General features: G+C 39.9%; 1 protein-coding gene across 4 annotated transcripts in view; it reads left to right on the forward strand.

Moving 5' to 3' along the window:
• Positions 1-9,228, forward strand: part of flvcr2b (FLVCR choline and putative heme transporter 2b) — a 29,101-nt gene extending 19,873 nt beyond the window's left edge. For 2 of the 4 annotated variants that reach the window (XR_012591343.1, XR_012591342.1), the window contains exons 7-11: positions 2,261-2,366; positions 3,686-3,797; positions 5,763-5,818; positions 7,929-8,081; positions 8,530-9,228. Coding sequence is in view for 2 of the 4 variants with exons in the window: in XM_074615042.1 (XP_074471143.1) it covers positions 2,261-2,366; positions 3,686-3,797; positions 5,763-5,818; positions 8,530-8,595 (340 nt within the window). In the remaining 2 variants the exon portion in view is untranslated. The remainder of the gene's footprint in view (positions 1-2,260; positions 2,367-3,685; positions 3,798-5,762; positions 5,819-7,928; positions 8,082-8,529) is intronic. The other 2 variants (XM_074615042.1, XM_074615041.1) reach the window with 1 other exon arrangement.
• Positions 9,229-16,689: the final 7,461 nt, after the last annotated feature.

Here is a 16,689-nt window from a genome sequence, read left to right on the forward strand (position 1 = left end):
GGTCTCAATTGCTAGTTTCAAGTCTTCTTCAATACAGCATGAGGTTCATTTAGTAATTTATGGTGCCATTTAGATTCAAATAGACCATAAAGCAGGGTAAGCTTTAGGACGTGGCTACCTTGCGATTGACAGGTCGCTACGACGGCGTTGTCCGCTCTGGGAGTTGTCTGTGTTTTCGTCCATAGATCACAAACCAATGGGTGACATCACGGTGATTACGTCCACTTCTTATATACAGTCTATGTAGGAGAACTAAGGGGGCTGACACAAAAACATGAATGGCCCTATCTAGACCCAGTGTTTAGTTTGTCCGTTCTGGGCTACTGTCAAATCATGGCGGACTCCGTGAAGAGGACCCGCTCCCTATGTAGATATAAACGTCTCATTCTAAGCTTACAAAAACACAACGATTCTTATTATCAGGGGATTATACACTAGAGAAAACATACTTATTAATATTATATTCCATTTCCGCCTATAGATCCCCCTAAATGTTACACACTGGTCCTTTTAAAATGAAGGTTGTAGAACCACTAATTATATCTTTATAGGTGAACATGATCTACAAGGTCTTCTTTTGTAGTTTATACCAGATCTTGCAGCCAGCAGTGCTTTTACGTCCAGTCTTAACCTTTATACATCCGTTGTGAAATCATTACACTTCCCCAGTGGCACAGATTGTCCTTCCAGATTGTGATAGCCCTTTCTGTGAGGACAGGCAGACCTGCATGATACACGTACCATACATGCACACGTGCACGCCAGTCAGTCATGTGACTGAGGCTGAGTTGTCAAATAACTCACAGAAAGCTTCATTTGTTAATGGAGACTAAATGAGCTCCAGTTAGCTTCACATTCCTGCTGGAATTCCTGCTATTCAATTGATAAAGTTAACATTTCTTTTTTTTTCCAGTGTGTACAACCATTGTCCTGAGTATTTATTTATTTTTTTCCCCCCGTAATAGTATCTACAAATCTCTATTTTTAATTAGAATTTCTATCGTTATCCTATCCCTTAGCAAACGCTTGATAGACATTCACCTTCACATATTATTGCTCTGTGTTCTTGATATCAAAGCATATTAGGCAGAGGAAGCACACGTAAATGTCAAAGAATAATGTCTGTACTGACGCAGGCTGATGTGTTTTGCGACTATTTCCATTTAAGAACATTGTCATTTAGTTTCACTTGTCGTCACTTCAATGGAAGGACATCATAGTGCTATTGAGTGACAAAATGATTTTGTGCCAGTGGATGACTTTCGAAACCTGTTGTTCCTGTACAGCGTCATCATTGGCATTAAGCCATAGACAAGGGAGTTAGTCTTAAATTCCTTGACGTTGACGTTTAGTAGGTACAAAGTTTTCATCCACTTGCAAGTCATTATGAAGAGGGAGAGGCAAACACATCACTAGACAGAGTCTGTGCAGGAGGCGTGTTTTTGCATTAACCCCCTAAATGCACAGAGTTCCCACGCTTGAACAGTTTTCCAGTTATTGAAAACGCATGGAAAATGAGAGAACAAGTAAAATGTCCGGAAAAATCTTGCATTGTCCTGGAAAATTATTTCAACGTTGTTATATTTACCTTTAGCTGAGAATGAACATATCTTTATTTCATATGATTCAGGATCATTTTACTTATTATATTATATTCAAATGGTAGTTAATGGAGGAGAGTATTTTCAATATGCTAATCTCGGTTATATTATGGAAACGCTGTGAACTCGCCCCCAAGTTATGTCACACGGTAGCACATACAAGTTGGATGACTTTACATCACGTTGTTTTCTTCCCAACCTGTTTTAAACAAATGAATAATGTTGAATTGGTTCGCCTGTCTGGTTCAGTTGCTAAAGTTGCTTGCTTTGCCTACATCTGCAAGTGTGTTTGCATTATTCTATGATCAATTTGCCATACTTTCTAAGCATGTAAGAGATGATTTCATAGATGAGTTATAGCCATAGACTGCATGTCTTTTAAATCAGACTTTTACAGAGCGTAACATATCAGTGTATGGTGCGATCCCTGTCTCTCATAACAGCTACATCGTCACTGAAAATGTCCTGGGATATGATCCCTAGAAATGAGAGGGAACCCTGATGCAAAATCCAGGCTGTATTATTGAAATTTAGATCAAATTAGTACCAGAAATGTTGTGGTTTAGCAGAGAAAAAGAGGTGCAATTAAATCAACTTATGATTTTATATGATTAACAACGATGTTTACTGTGTGTCTCTGTGTGTGTGTGTGTGTCCAGGTTCTTCATGACGGGCTACCTGCCGCTGGGCTTTGAGTTTGCGGTCGAGCTGACGTACCCAGAGTCAGAAGGAACCTCATCCGGACTCCTCAACTGTTCAGCACAGGTAAACCTGCAGGGTCACTAAAGACACGATACTGCAGAAAAGCCCAAAGAGATAGCGTTGAGAACAACACATGTTTGTGTTTTTACTGGATGCAGCCAATAGAAAAAAGTGAATCATTGGTATCATGGTGCCTTCAAATGAAACTCGCGAGCTTGTGTTTACGACATGAGAAGTCGTGTACACGTATGCTTGGCATTCAAATGATTGAGTCGTGACAACACCGCTGCTAAGCGACGGTAATATTAACATCACTGTTGGCGTCCAGAAGCCACAGAGGCTAACAATTTAGCAAGCGGGTAACATAATGCAGGAAATGCAAAGGTATAATGACAAGAGGAAAGAGATGAGGCCGTTTGGAATATCAACATTTTCCTCAGACATATTATAAAATTACGAAGAACAACTCTATACTACTACAATTACAACATATTAACTTATTATGCACCGAAAAATTTACTTCCAAGGCCTCCGCCATTTCTCACAACGTCAACAAACACGTCACAAGTCATGAACTCTGAGCTTTCAGAAACTTTCCACTTACGAGGTTGTGAATATCATATGAGGGGGGGCGTTCATATGGACGTCTTCTCGTGAACACGGTAAACACGACCCCATTTGAAGGCACCATTAATGCAGGTTTCCAAGGAGACCTGGATATATATACTGTATTAAAACAATTTATTACACAGCTTTGTTGAATACTTGATTCTGATCGGTCAATCACGGTGTTCTACGGTCTGTTATTTCTTTATAGCAAACTGTTGCTATGTATAACAGATCATTTCTATAGGTGATGTTCTGATCTGGGACTCTGGTGGACCGCTTTTGTGTCAAATTGTTGATTTCTTAAGTAACTAGCCGTGTAATAAGCATGATAATGTACAGCGAGCCGGTCATTGTTGTGAAAGAAACCCTGACAGGGATTACATATCAAACAATAACACAATTAATAACAGTAACAGTCAAATGTGCTAAAGTCTGCAGAGTAGTTTGTTCCTTGCAGACCTGTGGATCTGTTTCACCAAATTTGCAACAGACAACAACAAACATCATTCTTGCAAACCATGTACTAGCATGTGACAATAATTTGTGGAACTTGCCACCTTACCACCATTCACAAATCACTTGTGTGTTTTCTTCAGAAGATATTGAGACCACCTCTAAAAGGCCTTTGCTGCTGAGTGCTAAAGTGGAGTGATGAGGTTCTTTAAGGACATTTGCTTTGCATCTTTGTTTGTTGTGGTTCTGAGAATGCTTGTGTGCGTGCAAGCAACAGCTTTATTCCTAACGATTTCACAATGTTTCCAATGCATCCACAGGTGTTTGGCATTATATTCACCATCTGCCAGGGCAAGATCATGGACGGCTTCGGCACTCTGGCAGGAAACATCTTCCTCTGTGTTTTTCTTCTAATCGGCACAATAATGACAGGTAAGACCTTTCATGTGTGGAGTCATAGCAAGCTACTGACTCTGCGTCGCATACAGCGATGCCTAAGAATTGTCTTTGTTGAATTCCAAGAATGTAGACGATGTTTACTGTGTAACTCGAAGGACTGTTTCATGGTTGAATGTTATGATACAGAGAGAATGTGAGATAATGACAAATGTGTTTTTATTTGTGCATAGGCTTAACAAAGAAATATGTCACTTACGTACAGGAAGGACTTCAGGGTTTACAGTTCTTAGAATTCTTTTTTTTTTTTTCCATAAATTAGTTAAAAAAAACTGTTTAACTTAAGTTTGGGGAAAAGAGAGGGTTTAACCACAGGTATTTTGTTTTCCCCTCCATCCTCCTCACTCAAAAGTGAATGTTTTTCATTAAAGCTGAAATTGGTAACTTTGAGCAAATATGATAAAAAAGTTACTTTTATAAAACGGTCACTATATCCTGACAGAAGTGCATGAGACGGGTAAACTGAAAAATCATGTTCCTCTGTGTCCTCCTGTGCTCCTAATGGCATCGGCAAGATTTCACAGCGCCGAGAGGAAAACAACCAATCAGAGCCTATTTTTTAAATTCTGCGTTGCAGACAGTGTTTGAAGGGAACACAGGACAAGACAGACACAAAACAGACACCAATGTGCAGAAACACACACCCTTACAACATGATCAGCTGTTTTTTAAATGCATTATTCAATTAAATATTTTATATATATTAATGGTGTTACTATGGCACACCAAAGACAATAGTTGGTGTTAATTTACTGTTAAAATTAAAATGATTTCAGCTGAAATTACTTATTATATCGGCCCATTTTACCTGGACATTGCATACCTGCTGATACTCTAACTCTCATAATTCCAAAACAATTATACTTTTTCACATTTTTTTTAAAAATAAATATTTGAGAGACCCATGCCAATTTATAAAGATATCATTAGGTCTCATGCATAGATTATTTGATGGTCTTATAAATAATTTACCAATAAGTGGCCCATTTTACCTGACTCCACCCTATTTCAACTTTATTATATTTGCTCAAAGTGACCGACTGCAGCTTCAAGTAAAGATCCAAGCAGAAGTTTCTTGAAAAACAAGTCAGAGAGTGAAGCCGTAAACATTTTGTTTTCTGTTGCCTGAGTAATGGAAAACTTTGCTTCTCTTAGAAGGTAATTAACATACTGTCAGTGACGCTGCACATGAGTTCTGACATACAAACAGTAGCCGTCTGTTTACAGGTACTTCATGCCTCAGTTGCCACCTCAGTCGATACAGTTTGCACGGCCCATTGAGGGGTTTATGAGCAATGTATAACTTTTGAAAAATTCATGAGCCACTGAAGCGCTGAACAATGTGCCCACTAGAAAAACACTGCAAGACTATTTTTAATGAGACTTGTCTGCTCACAAAGGTCAGCAGACTGACTCACTGTGTTTTGTAACTTAATCAGCATTTCGACACGTGAGTGGACTTCTTGTTGTGGTCATCAAGGAAACACCAGATCTGTGAGAAAACCACAACTGAACTCCAACTCTGCGATATACTATAGAGTCCTATACGAAGCTGCCATCAAAATGCACGTAGAGTATTGACTCTCTGTTATATATTCAGTCACAAAGGTTATAATTTGTTGGGAAACATTCTCCTTAAGAGGAAATTGAGGTTAATGATTAAGTTGCGTGTTTCATAATTTTGCAATCCAAAGTTTGCAGGTCAGTTATGATGCATGCCTTGAGATAGACATATTTTCTTCATATCTGCATTTGTTGCCACACAGTCTTGGGAAACTCTGATCAAAGTGTATTATACTTGAATAGAGCCACTGTAATGTGTCTGTGCACAAGAGCCACCTACTGGACAGTCACCTTCATTACATCATGGCGTTCAACCACTCTTTCTGTGACATTATCTCATGCAAACTTCACCTGTTCTGTGTCTTTATTTCTCTGTAGGCTTCATTAAGTCTGATCTGCGTAGACAAAAAGCAAACCAGTTGGCCAAAGCAGCAGTAAGTGGGATTTGTTTGTTTGGGATGAACTGTAGGGGAACAATGGTGGTGGTGGTGGTGGTGGTATAATTTGGAATAAGCCTTTTTCCTGGAATACATTTTGACATCTCGCAGCAGGAAAAGCACAGTAAATAATAGAATTAATGATGGCTGAATTCACACCTCTTATACATCATGGTCTGTGGTCTATTGGACATCAATTCTGGAGGTCTTTGACATGAAAAAGTTTGAGATTGCTCTCAAAATGTGTGTGCGAGATTTTTTTTAACTTCCATTTATGTCCATCGCTCACTTTATGCTCCGGGCAAACAAAATAATAATAAATAAATAAGTAAATATTTATAATAGTATGGATATTTATAATATTTTGTATTGTTCAACACAGGCCATTTTGGTAGTGATATTTAAATTATGACAATAAAATAGAAATCATTTTGTTTTACTTTTGTACGGCACTTTGTAGGCGGACGTTTAACCGGCGTCATTATGGTAGTCGACTCGGCGGAAGCGTAGCTTTGGTGCTGGGCGCTTTGGGTATACTCTGTCTCTGTCATAGCTTACTGAGACAGTTGAGAGGACGGAGCCTTTGTTAATTTCATTAGAAACAACTGTGCTTTTCCTACCGTGACGAGTCAAAATGTGCTGTGTGGCCCATGTGTTATTTGTTTGCTTGTCATAAGTTTGCCTGGAGTGTATGCAGTCAAAGTCACATGTGTGACATGTGTTGCTCCAGAAATAACTTGTCCTGTGTGCTCCCTATTGTGTCTATATTTGTTGTCTTGAGTCGTCCTGCACGTCAGAACCAGTTTAACATAAAAGTATTGCTGAATGTGGTGCGATACTGCTTCACCGTCTCTGCTGCATGTTGGGCTGTTTTCACCGTTCTCACGTGTCTACATGTTGTATATCAGAGCATGCATCTGCTTGCATGTTAAGAAATGTTTTAACTAACAAATATCTAAGGAGCTTATTGAATTTGTCTGGATAGTACCAAGAGTTAATGCTTTAGTGATATGATTTCCCACCTGTTCCTAACTCATACTGTCTTAGTTCTATCATAATCTTTCTATTTCACCACTGGGTAACTTACCAACCTTTGATAGCATTGCTTTGAGTATGTTACTTGCAATGCTGCCCTAAGGAGGTAGCACGATCACAAACAAAAAAAATCATCATTGTTGATGCCTGCGTGAGTCTCCAAGGTCCGTGGTGAAGTTAGTCATGAGTGCTGACAGGAAATCAGTAGTCAAATTCCACTTTCTAGTTGAGAGTTAGATGAGACGATCGATACCACTCTCACCTATGTCTGTTGAATACTAAAGGCCCAGACACACCAAACCGACATCAGAGAACTAGCGGCGACGCGGCCTGTTGTGTCGCCTCACGTCACTTGTGTCTTGGCCAAATAGGTTGCACTCGAACACACCGCAAAAACTACAGCCAACGGCCGACTACCACGTACGTTCTGCAGCTGCATGGGAGGAAATAGCTCTCCACACCAGCAGCAGGCGGCGGTAGTCTGTATTCGTCATTCAAAAAGGGGAAACCAGAAGACCGAGGACGGCGGATATACAAGCCGTTGTTATGATACGTGTGGCTTGAAGATGGACAAGACGAAAAATGAGAAGAGCCTTTTGTGTTTTTTCCTATTAACTTTATTCGTTTGCTTGCTTTCCTCACTTCCGTTTCTTGTCGTGCACTGATTGGTTTAAGCTGAACAGACAATCAGAGTGATTTCTCTCACCGACAGGCGGCGCCGCCGATTCAACATGCTGAATCGGCCGAAAAACCTCTGACACGGGCACACTAGAGACAACGATGCGGGGCACACTGCAAAAACTACATCGACAGTACAAATACAAATACCCAGATATACTCAAACCATTAAGTGTTATCCATTTACTCGTCTAACTCTCAGAAATAAAGCATATTTCCCAAAATGTCAAACTATTCCTTTAAACATAACATCCAGGCTGGATTTTGTTTGAATTTGAGCAAGAATTCAGTGGGGGGGATTAGATGAGATTCTGTCGCGGCAACTTCATCCCGTACCGGAGACTCACGCCTCTCTAAACGCTGAATGAGAAGTGATCAGTAGCTGTTGTTTTAGGCGGAGGGGCAGACGTCGGGACAAGACTACGGAGCCACGGCGCTAATCTCCCCGCCACAGACTCCTCCTGCACAATCCTGATCAGTAAACCTTTCTGCTTCCACAAAAAACAAAAACTGCTCAAATCTTAGCTCAACACGCAGATGCATAAAGGTAGGAGCACAGAACAATCAGCACACACTGTCTATAGTCACCCACCTGCTGCACATCCTTCCACCTGGCACTGTTACACCTGCCTTTTTCTGTCTCTGTTTCTTATCACGCTGGATAAAATTCACACAATGATGTCAATATGAAACTTTTTTTTCCCACTAAGTCTGTTTCAGTTTGTGATTTCAGATCTTTATTAGTACACAGAGACTTTTAGATGTTGATACAAAACCTTTCCGCTTATTTGAAACTACAGCTTTATTTATGAAACTATTTGTTCATGTGTTTTGTAATGCATCCATATACAGGCCTTTATCCATCTGAACAGGTGTTGGGTTTATATGTGTGTCACTGTTTTTGATGAATTCTCAGACTCTAGGATGAAGCCAGCCCGATCTTCCGTGTTGATTCCATGAACGTGTTGAATTAACAAGCCTGTTCTGATTGATAGGGACCTTCTGACTGCCACAATGGGAGCCGGGCCGCACCATCAATCATCAAAGAAGCCCAGTTATAGACGCTAAAACAAACACTAACATGAAGCCTTGAAAATGACCTCGACCTCCATCATGTTACAGTGTAACAGACTGAGACAGAACAACACAACCAGGAAGTCTTTACACCCACTTCCCTGCTAAGAAGAGTTAGATGTACAGTGTTGTATTAACTATTTATAAATAAAATTCAAAGGCTGATTCAAATCTGATATTTAATGCACAATTTTGAGGATAAAATTCACTGGTCATAAATATTGTATTTATATTTAAGTGTGAATTGAATGCTCACTAAATCTGCAAGACAAATCTGAGTTTGTTTGTGCCTCGACAATTTTACCTGTCAGTATTAAGTGTACAGTTGATTATGTACAGTATACTGTATATAGATAGGCCTACATTTTCCATAATGAAGTGACTAACTGCATAAACAGTTAACCGTGTAAATAATACAATATCCACATTTTTATCAGTGATTTTGGAAGAAGATCTTTGTGATTAAAATAATTTATACGGCAGCATATTGAAAGGTTTCTAATCCATGGCAGTCCACAGTAAGGGATGAAATATTCATGACACACTGTTGTGTCATATTATCTGTAACACTATGCATGTTTACTTCTGTAACATGAAATAAAACTGTTTTATAAAGTTTATTTTCTTCATTTGGTGTCATGCTTTACATCACTGTGGATATCTCTCTACTCAACTTTTAACAGGGCAATGTTGTACTCTTTTGTCATTACATCTGACGGCAGCAGTTACCAGTCACTTTTCAAATTCATATTTTACATTACAAAAAACCCCTGAGGTATAATATAAAAACCCCTCTCAAAAAGTGTGAGTACTCTAAGTCCCTTGTAACAGGATGTAGATGTGTGTGAGTGGTTTTGTGGTTCCACCAAAGAATGATTTCCTCTCTGTCTCTCAGATGGTTTCATTTAAATAACTGTCTCAGACTCAGTGAGCCTTTATTTCACAAAAAGTAAAGATAAAAAAATATATAAATGTGTGTATTACAATTTAGTTTTTTCTTCTTTCATCTTCCATCATATCATGACCCCAGTATCAGGGGTGGAAGTAACAAATTAGATGTAGCCTACTCTCAAACAAGTAGGTTTTCTGTACTTTTTTGAGTAACCTATCTTTAAAAATCAGTAGGCTAATTAAACCTGCAGTAGGCAGAACGTTTTTGGCATCTTTGGGCAAAAATTCCATAATAACCTTTCAGCATATTGTTATTCAAGTGTTCTGAGAGAAAACTACACTTCTGCACCTCCTCATTGCTCTGTTTTCAGGCTTTAAAAAAAGCCCATGACGAGAGACTTTGGCCAATCACAGGTAATTTCAGAGAGAGAGAGCGTTCCTATTGGCTGTTCATTCAACGGAGACAGCTGTCAATCACTTGTGAACTCCGATAAACGGTCAAACTAGGCAGCGCTGATCAAATATGAATCAATATTCTGTTACTGTAATGCCTATTTCTTGCCTCAAATGTTTTCAGAAACATCTTGTAGTGTACTGTTTAGCTGTAAAATGAGAACGTTTGCTCCGGCTGGTGGGCGGTGCTTGGTATTTCTTTAACTGATCTCACCATGGCTGCCGGGTCACAAACTTTCTGATTTTACAGCTAAACAGTACACTACATGATGTTTCTGAAAACATTTGAGGCGAGAAATAGGCATTACAGTAACAAAATATTGATTCATATTTGATCAGCGCTGCCTAGTTTGACCGTTTGATCGGAGTCGGTGAGTGATTGACAGCTGCTCTGAGGCGGCAAGCTCCCGATCGGCTCTGATTAGTTGTTTTCCTCCGGTCTCTGAAATCTTGCAAACGCCATTAGGAGCACTGGAGGACATGAGGCACATGCTTTTTTTCAGATTACCTGTCTTATGCACTGCTGTCAGGATATAGTGGCTGTTTTATAAAAAATATATTTTTTTAATCATATTTGCTCCATTTCTACCCACTGCTGTTTTAAGTATTTTTATCTCAAGTTTTCTTACTTTACCTTACAGTTTACAGTAGCCTACAACTAAAAAAATAACTTTATTATGAAAATATATGTTACAAATTCAGACATCCTAGACTTCATGTATCATCAAATCACTGGTTGCACCACCCAGCAAGGACGTTAAGTGACCCAAATCAAACACACCTACTGGACCAACAGGTGCATTCTGGGTCTGGCCAGCTAACATGCTAATGGTGATCCTGCAGGTGACTAAAGAAGTTGAACCTGGAGCAGCTTGAGGAGGACTTCCTGGTGCAGACAGGTGAGTAAACTAACAACACTATGTTTGTGAATAATTAACTGTCTTCAGAGGGTAACGTCAAAGCAGTGTGTGTGTGTGTGTGTGCGTGTGTATGTGTGTGTGTGCACAAAGAACAAACTGCGCAGCTCTGTTTTTGCTCAAATGTGTGTTTGTGGCTGCAGCTGCTGAGGAGTTAGTATTGTTCATACATGTCCATGTTGTCTGCATTTATTGGTGGTCATTTTATGTATAATGGTCTGAGTGTTTGTTCTTGTTTCTGGTTAACTCTAGTAAGAGGAAGGTGGTTGTATATTTATGTTTGATAATCAGTTGTATGGTCTGTAGAAAATGAATGTATCGTTTGTTTGGACATAATGGCTCTGTGGTGTTATGTTGGCATGGTAAGGCACTTTATTTTGTACCCTAAATGTGTACATCATACTTTACATCATCATCATCATCATCATGTGTACACACTTCAAAGTACATTTTACCTGACCTACTTTTTTCTAAGTACATTTTTATACAAGTACTTTTACTTGAGTAAAATATTCAAGTTCTCGGCCCATCCCTGCTGTATAAAGACTAGTTAAAGCTACAACACTGGGCTATAAGGCTTTTCGAATGCAGGGCTTTTACTACTAATGGAGTTTTACATATTGGCACTTTAACTCAAGTAAGGGCAGGGCCGGCTTTAGTCTTTTTGGTGCCTGAGGCGAAATTTAGATTTGGACCCCCCCATTAGTCCCTGATATTGTTGGCTTAAAAGTGTTCAGTCAGTTTCACTACAATTTACACGTTTATTAACAAATAACTGCAGCCAGGCAGATGAAAAAGTGTGAGAAAGAGAGTTGCAGGCTATTTATTTGTTCATTTGTTACCTCAATGCAGAAAATGAGGAAGGGTGCCTAACAGCATTTAGTTTTTTAATTATTATTTTTTTTAGAGGGAGACCAGTGCCCCCGCCTATATGGCCTATGCCTTAAGCTGGCCCTGAGTAAATGATCTGAATACTTCTTCCACCACTGATACACACTATACAGACATTATTGCATGTCTGGTCATCCAAGAAGAGGGATCCCTCCTCTGTTGCTCTTGCTGAGATTTGTCCCTTATTTTTCCCGTTGCTGTGTTTTTTGGTGGCAGTTTTTCCTGATCCAAATCAATAACATCACCTTGACAGCTCAACTGTGTGCCAAAGGTCAAAAAGAAAACAGAATTTGCATCACATCAGTAAGCTTGCAACATAGGACTCATTTTTGGTAATGTATAAGTAAATACAGGCTTGTATGTACCTCTCTTGGCCACAAGGTGGCAGCATTGTTACATACAAACAGCACTGACTCCTCTAATGAACAAGAAGGCCCAGAAGGATTCAAGTGAAGGGCACCAGAGAAAAAACCTAATCAAAGTTCATTGTTGATATAATTTATGTTCTCAGTGCCATATTATTTTTTGCTATTGTCATTCAATCAGCTTTGAAAATGAACACAGCAGAGATCTGCAGATCTAAAATGCTGGTTTGAATAAATGACCACATTAAACTTCTCACTGACATAAATAGAGATAAAGTTGCCTCTGAGCAGCTCTGTTATGAGATCATCCTGACTGGAGGCCAGTACTCCCATTTGACTGATTCTCTGATGATCTCATTGTTCTCTAGTTAGCTAATGACTGATCCTTGGCACACGTTGGTTGTTAAAGTTTCTGTCATGGCTTTTTCCTGGTACTACAGGTTCATTTGCACATAGATCTGTGGAAATACTAACCATTAATGCAAAATCCAGCTGCGAAGGATGGCATAAAATCTCTGAGCTCTTATCTAACTCACTTCATTGATTCCAACAAATTCGTTTTACAACAATCTGCCAGTTATCCGCCATGAATCAAACTTTTATTATTTTAACACCTAAGTTCTGAAGTATAGGATGAGAATAATGCAAAGAAACAGAAGGAGATATTTCTGTTTGGTTGTATCGAAGGCACAGAGCTGACATCATACCCACGCTGCAAAACTGCCCCTTTTAGTCATTTGTTGTGTCAACACTATTTATACAGTATGCCACGCTGCAGAGTTTCCTTGTTTTTATGACTTTTTATTAATATGGAATATATGAACCATAGACAGGAAGGTCACAGAAGGACGAGCAGGGTGTGACCTCAGGCTCGCTGGGGAAACTCCTGACAGCTTGCCCACCCACATGTAGAGATGGATGTTTGAATAAGGCCCCTTGTATGGCATTTCAGAGCTGCCTGTTGGAAGAACTTACTGTACATGCAAATGGTTAGGTCACTTGGTTTCTTACTTCCTTTTGCTTGTTTGTTGTCTTTGGTTGCTTGCTTTTTCTGCAATGAAATTAAACAAGTGTGTCTCTTGGTGCAGATAAAGTCAGCTGTAGAAGGAGGTTGGAAGGAGCATTAAACCGTTTTCCCTTCCTAGCATTTGTTAAATCCAATTTGTTGATGTTAGGTCACATTGAGAGGCAGGTCTTCATTTACTCGATGCTTATTGACACAGACAAAAACACACATCACCCTCTCTTGCTCTTATGTGTTACATAGGTAGGAATGGGCGACACAGATACAATTTTATTTCACAGTATATGCAATTTCATATTACTGACATTGATATGTATATTCTCTAGAAATTCAACTGAGAAACTATTATAAATAAAATAAGCAGTTGTAAATTAAAGATTTGATATAAATATCTGATGCAAAAAGATCCAATATATCTTGCCAAGAGTTAGTGAGACGATTGATACCACGCTGATGTTTCTGTGTTAAATGGCGCGTCCATCCGTGTTCTGTTCAGTTTTTTTTCAAATGGAAACGCCCACTCAGCAAAAGCAGTGACGTAAATGACCAAAGTAAGCTAATCAATAAGGTTATGAATAATGTGAACGCTAGCACTAGCTGAGTGAAATTGGAAATAACTGAAAGGGTTATTTTTAGATTTTTTTGTAGTGCGGTTGTATGCATACTCCCGCGTTCTGCGAGTTAAAATTAATGCTTTTGTGAATAAAGTCTGGTGGCTTTGAAGAGAGCGACATAACATAACTTTACCTTGCAGAACAAGGGAGTTGCAGGTCTACCGGTTAGTTAGTTTGTGTTATTGTGTGACTTTCGGATCCAAACTAGCGTGGCGTCCACACAGCAGTACATTGCTTAACTTCTGTGCCGGTACTCCTGTCTGCTTCTCCAAACTAGGAGCACGCCGACCGCCATCTAAGTTACTGTATGTGACGTTAATATACCACAAGGATGTATATATACTGTACATGTATCAGCGTCATCATGCAGAAACTGGGAAAATAGCATTTTGACAATAAAACATTAATGCTTTGACTAAAATTAAGAAGGAACACCACTGGGAAGCTACGGAATGATATAAAAGGATGGAGCTAAACCCAGGAGACGATAAGCTTAGCTTAGCATAAAGACTGTGCGTTAAGTACAGTTGCAGTTAAAAAATATGCCTACCAACACCTCACTAATAACAAGTTTGTTTAATCTGTGTAAAAACTATTTGTGGTTTTGAATTTGAGGCTGCCAGGCAACCAGTAGAGACGCTGCACAGAGTTGCTGGGTAGACGGATAAACTATGTTCATCAAGAAACAGTTACACTCAATTGTAACTACAGTTGTGTTAATTATTGACCGTTAGAGGTGTTGTTTTTTTAATCTTTTGACAGAACAGTTAACGGTCTCTACGGAGAGTGGTAGTAATCATCTCATCTAACTCTTGGCAAGAAATCGAGGAGGAGTATTTTCCAAAATGTCAAATTATTGTTTTAAAAGATAGCTAACTGTATAAATGGTATGGCATTACACAATATCATCTAGCGGCTTCACATCGCCCTCTTGGCTACATACGGCCTTGAAGGAATGGTAATGTGACGGATTACCAGCGTTACCACAGGGTGGGTGATGGTGTACCTCACTGTCATGGCGCTCAGCCTGTAAACACAAACACTGAATACTCTTCAGTGACGTACTTTACCATCATGCTCTTGCATGATGGTAAAGTACGTCATTGCCCTGAGGGTGGCTGATCCTATCTGCCTGCTGGCGCTTCACAGATATTATCAACTATCCACACCATGATCCATCCTGCACCCACAAACCCAAAACCTAAAATACACACACAGCTAAAATTACTATATTTAGTTTTGTTTAGAGAGGTGGGAGGAAAATAACATGTGCAATCAGTTGTATGCTGTTTATGTTAAATGAGGTTAAGGGACTAGATTGAAGGCCTTCTCACTGCTAGCTGGAAACGAGAATTAAAGGACCAGTGTGTAACATTTAGGGGGATTTATTGGCAGAAATGGAATATAATATTAATAAGTATGTTTTCTTTAGTGTATAATCACTTGATAATAAGAATCATTGTGTTTTCGTTAACTTGGAATGAGCCATTTATATCTACATAGGGAGCGGGTCCTCTCCACGGAGTTAGCCATGTTGCTCCGCCATGTTTCTACAGTAGCCCAGAACGGACAGACCAAGCTTTTCCTGCTTGGGCTGGAGTCGATAACGTTACTCGCTCCCATCGCCGCCACTCTCTCTCTCTTGCTTAACCACTCACTTCCCACGTACACACACACTCTACGCTGGCTCTGCTTCAAATGGCTCTAGAGAGGGCCATTTGTGTTTTCGCATCGGCCACCGTAGCTCTCCAACTTGCTTGGCACACGGGAAAGGCTTCAGTTGGTTGCAACTAGATCCTACACACTGGACCTTTAAACCATCAATTTGCCAAAAACACGGCTAGTTAGTAGGGGTGTGGGAAAAAATCGATACAGCATAGTTTTGCAATATTGTATTGATACACGGACGTCATTATAAAAACTATTAACCTCTTAACAACCAGGCTCAGCCTTAAAGCTAGAATGAAGATACTGGTATCCAGGGCTGTAGTACTCAAGTCCACTTTTTTGAAGTCTTGCACTTGTCTCGGACTCGTGCCTTGTTGGACTCCAACTTGTCTTGGACTCGGGCTCGGCTATTGAGTGCTGGTCAAGTTGTTCCTGGCTGCTGATTTGGGATCGGTTGGGATAGTTTATTTATGTCCATCCTAACTCATTAATCACTATATTAGCATTGGAAACACACTCCGCCTATTATGGTCTTGAAGAGGACTCGATATGCTCAGGACTGGGTCTTGACTTGGTCTCGACTGCCTTAGTACTCGGTCTTGACTCGGACTCGACTGGAACTGGTCTTGGACTTGACTTGGGCTCGATTAAGTTGGACTTGACTACAGCTGGTATCTGGTAAGGAGAACCTAAGGAATCCATTGGTACCAACCATGTCATGTTACAGTAGCTAAATAACGCTCTAAAGTTCCGCTACATTTTGGTGAGGAAAAACTGGCATGGACATTTTCAAAGGGGTCCCCTGACCTCTGACCTGAAGATATGTGAATGAGAACTCTGAGATGAACAGAGTGAAAACTAGTGTAGGAGTGCAGATAGCCATCAGACTCATGAAGCGTGAACTGGAGGGAGAAACGTGGAGGAGGGAGGCTGAAGCGAACACAGCATGACGCAGTGCCTCCTGTTTGTGTTGCCTGTTCAAACAGCAGCATAGATTGATGGTGCTGGCCACGTACTGTACAGCACACAGTAGTAAAGAGGGATCTGTGTGCATCCGATCACGGGAAAAAAGAGGAATATAAAGCTTTCATTTTATAGAGATGAGAAAAACAGCAACAGGAGGTCTAGCTGACAAGGAGGGATGTCGAAAAAATTGCAAAGAAAATACTTGAAAGGGAGGCAGATGAAAGTATTCCTAGGGGTGAAAGTGAAACACAAGTAAGTGACTGTGTCATACACAGATGGCCACTCAGTGTAT

The sequence above is a fragment of the Sebastes fasciatus genome, chromosome 18 (genome assembly GCF_043250625.1).
Source record: "Sebastes fasciatus isolate fSebFas1 chromosome 18, fSebFas1.pri, whole genome shotgun sequence".
In the NCBI taxonomy this organism is placed as follows: domain Eukaryota; kingdom Metazoa; phylum Chordata; class Actinopteri; order Perciformes; family Sebastidae; genus Sebastes; species Sebastes fasciatus.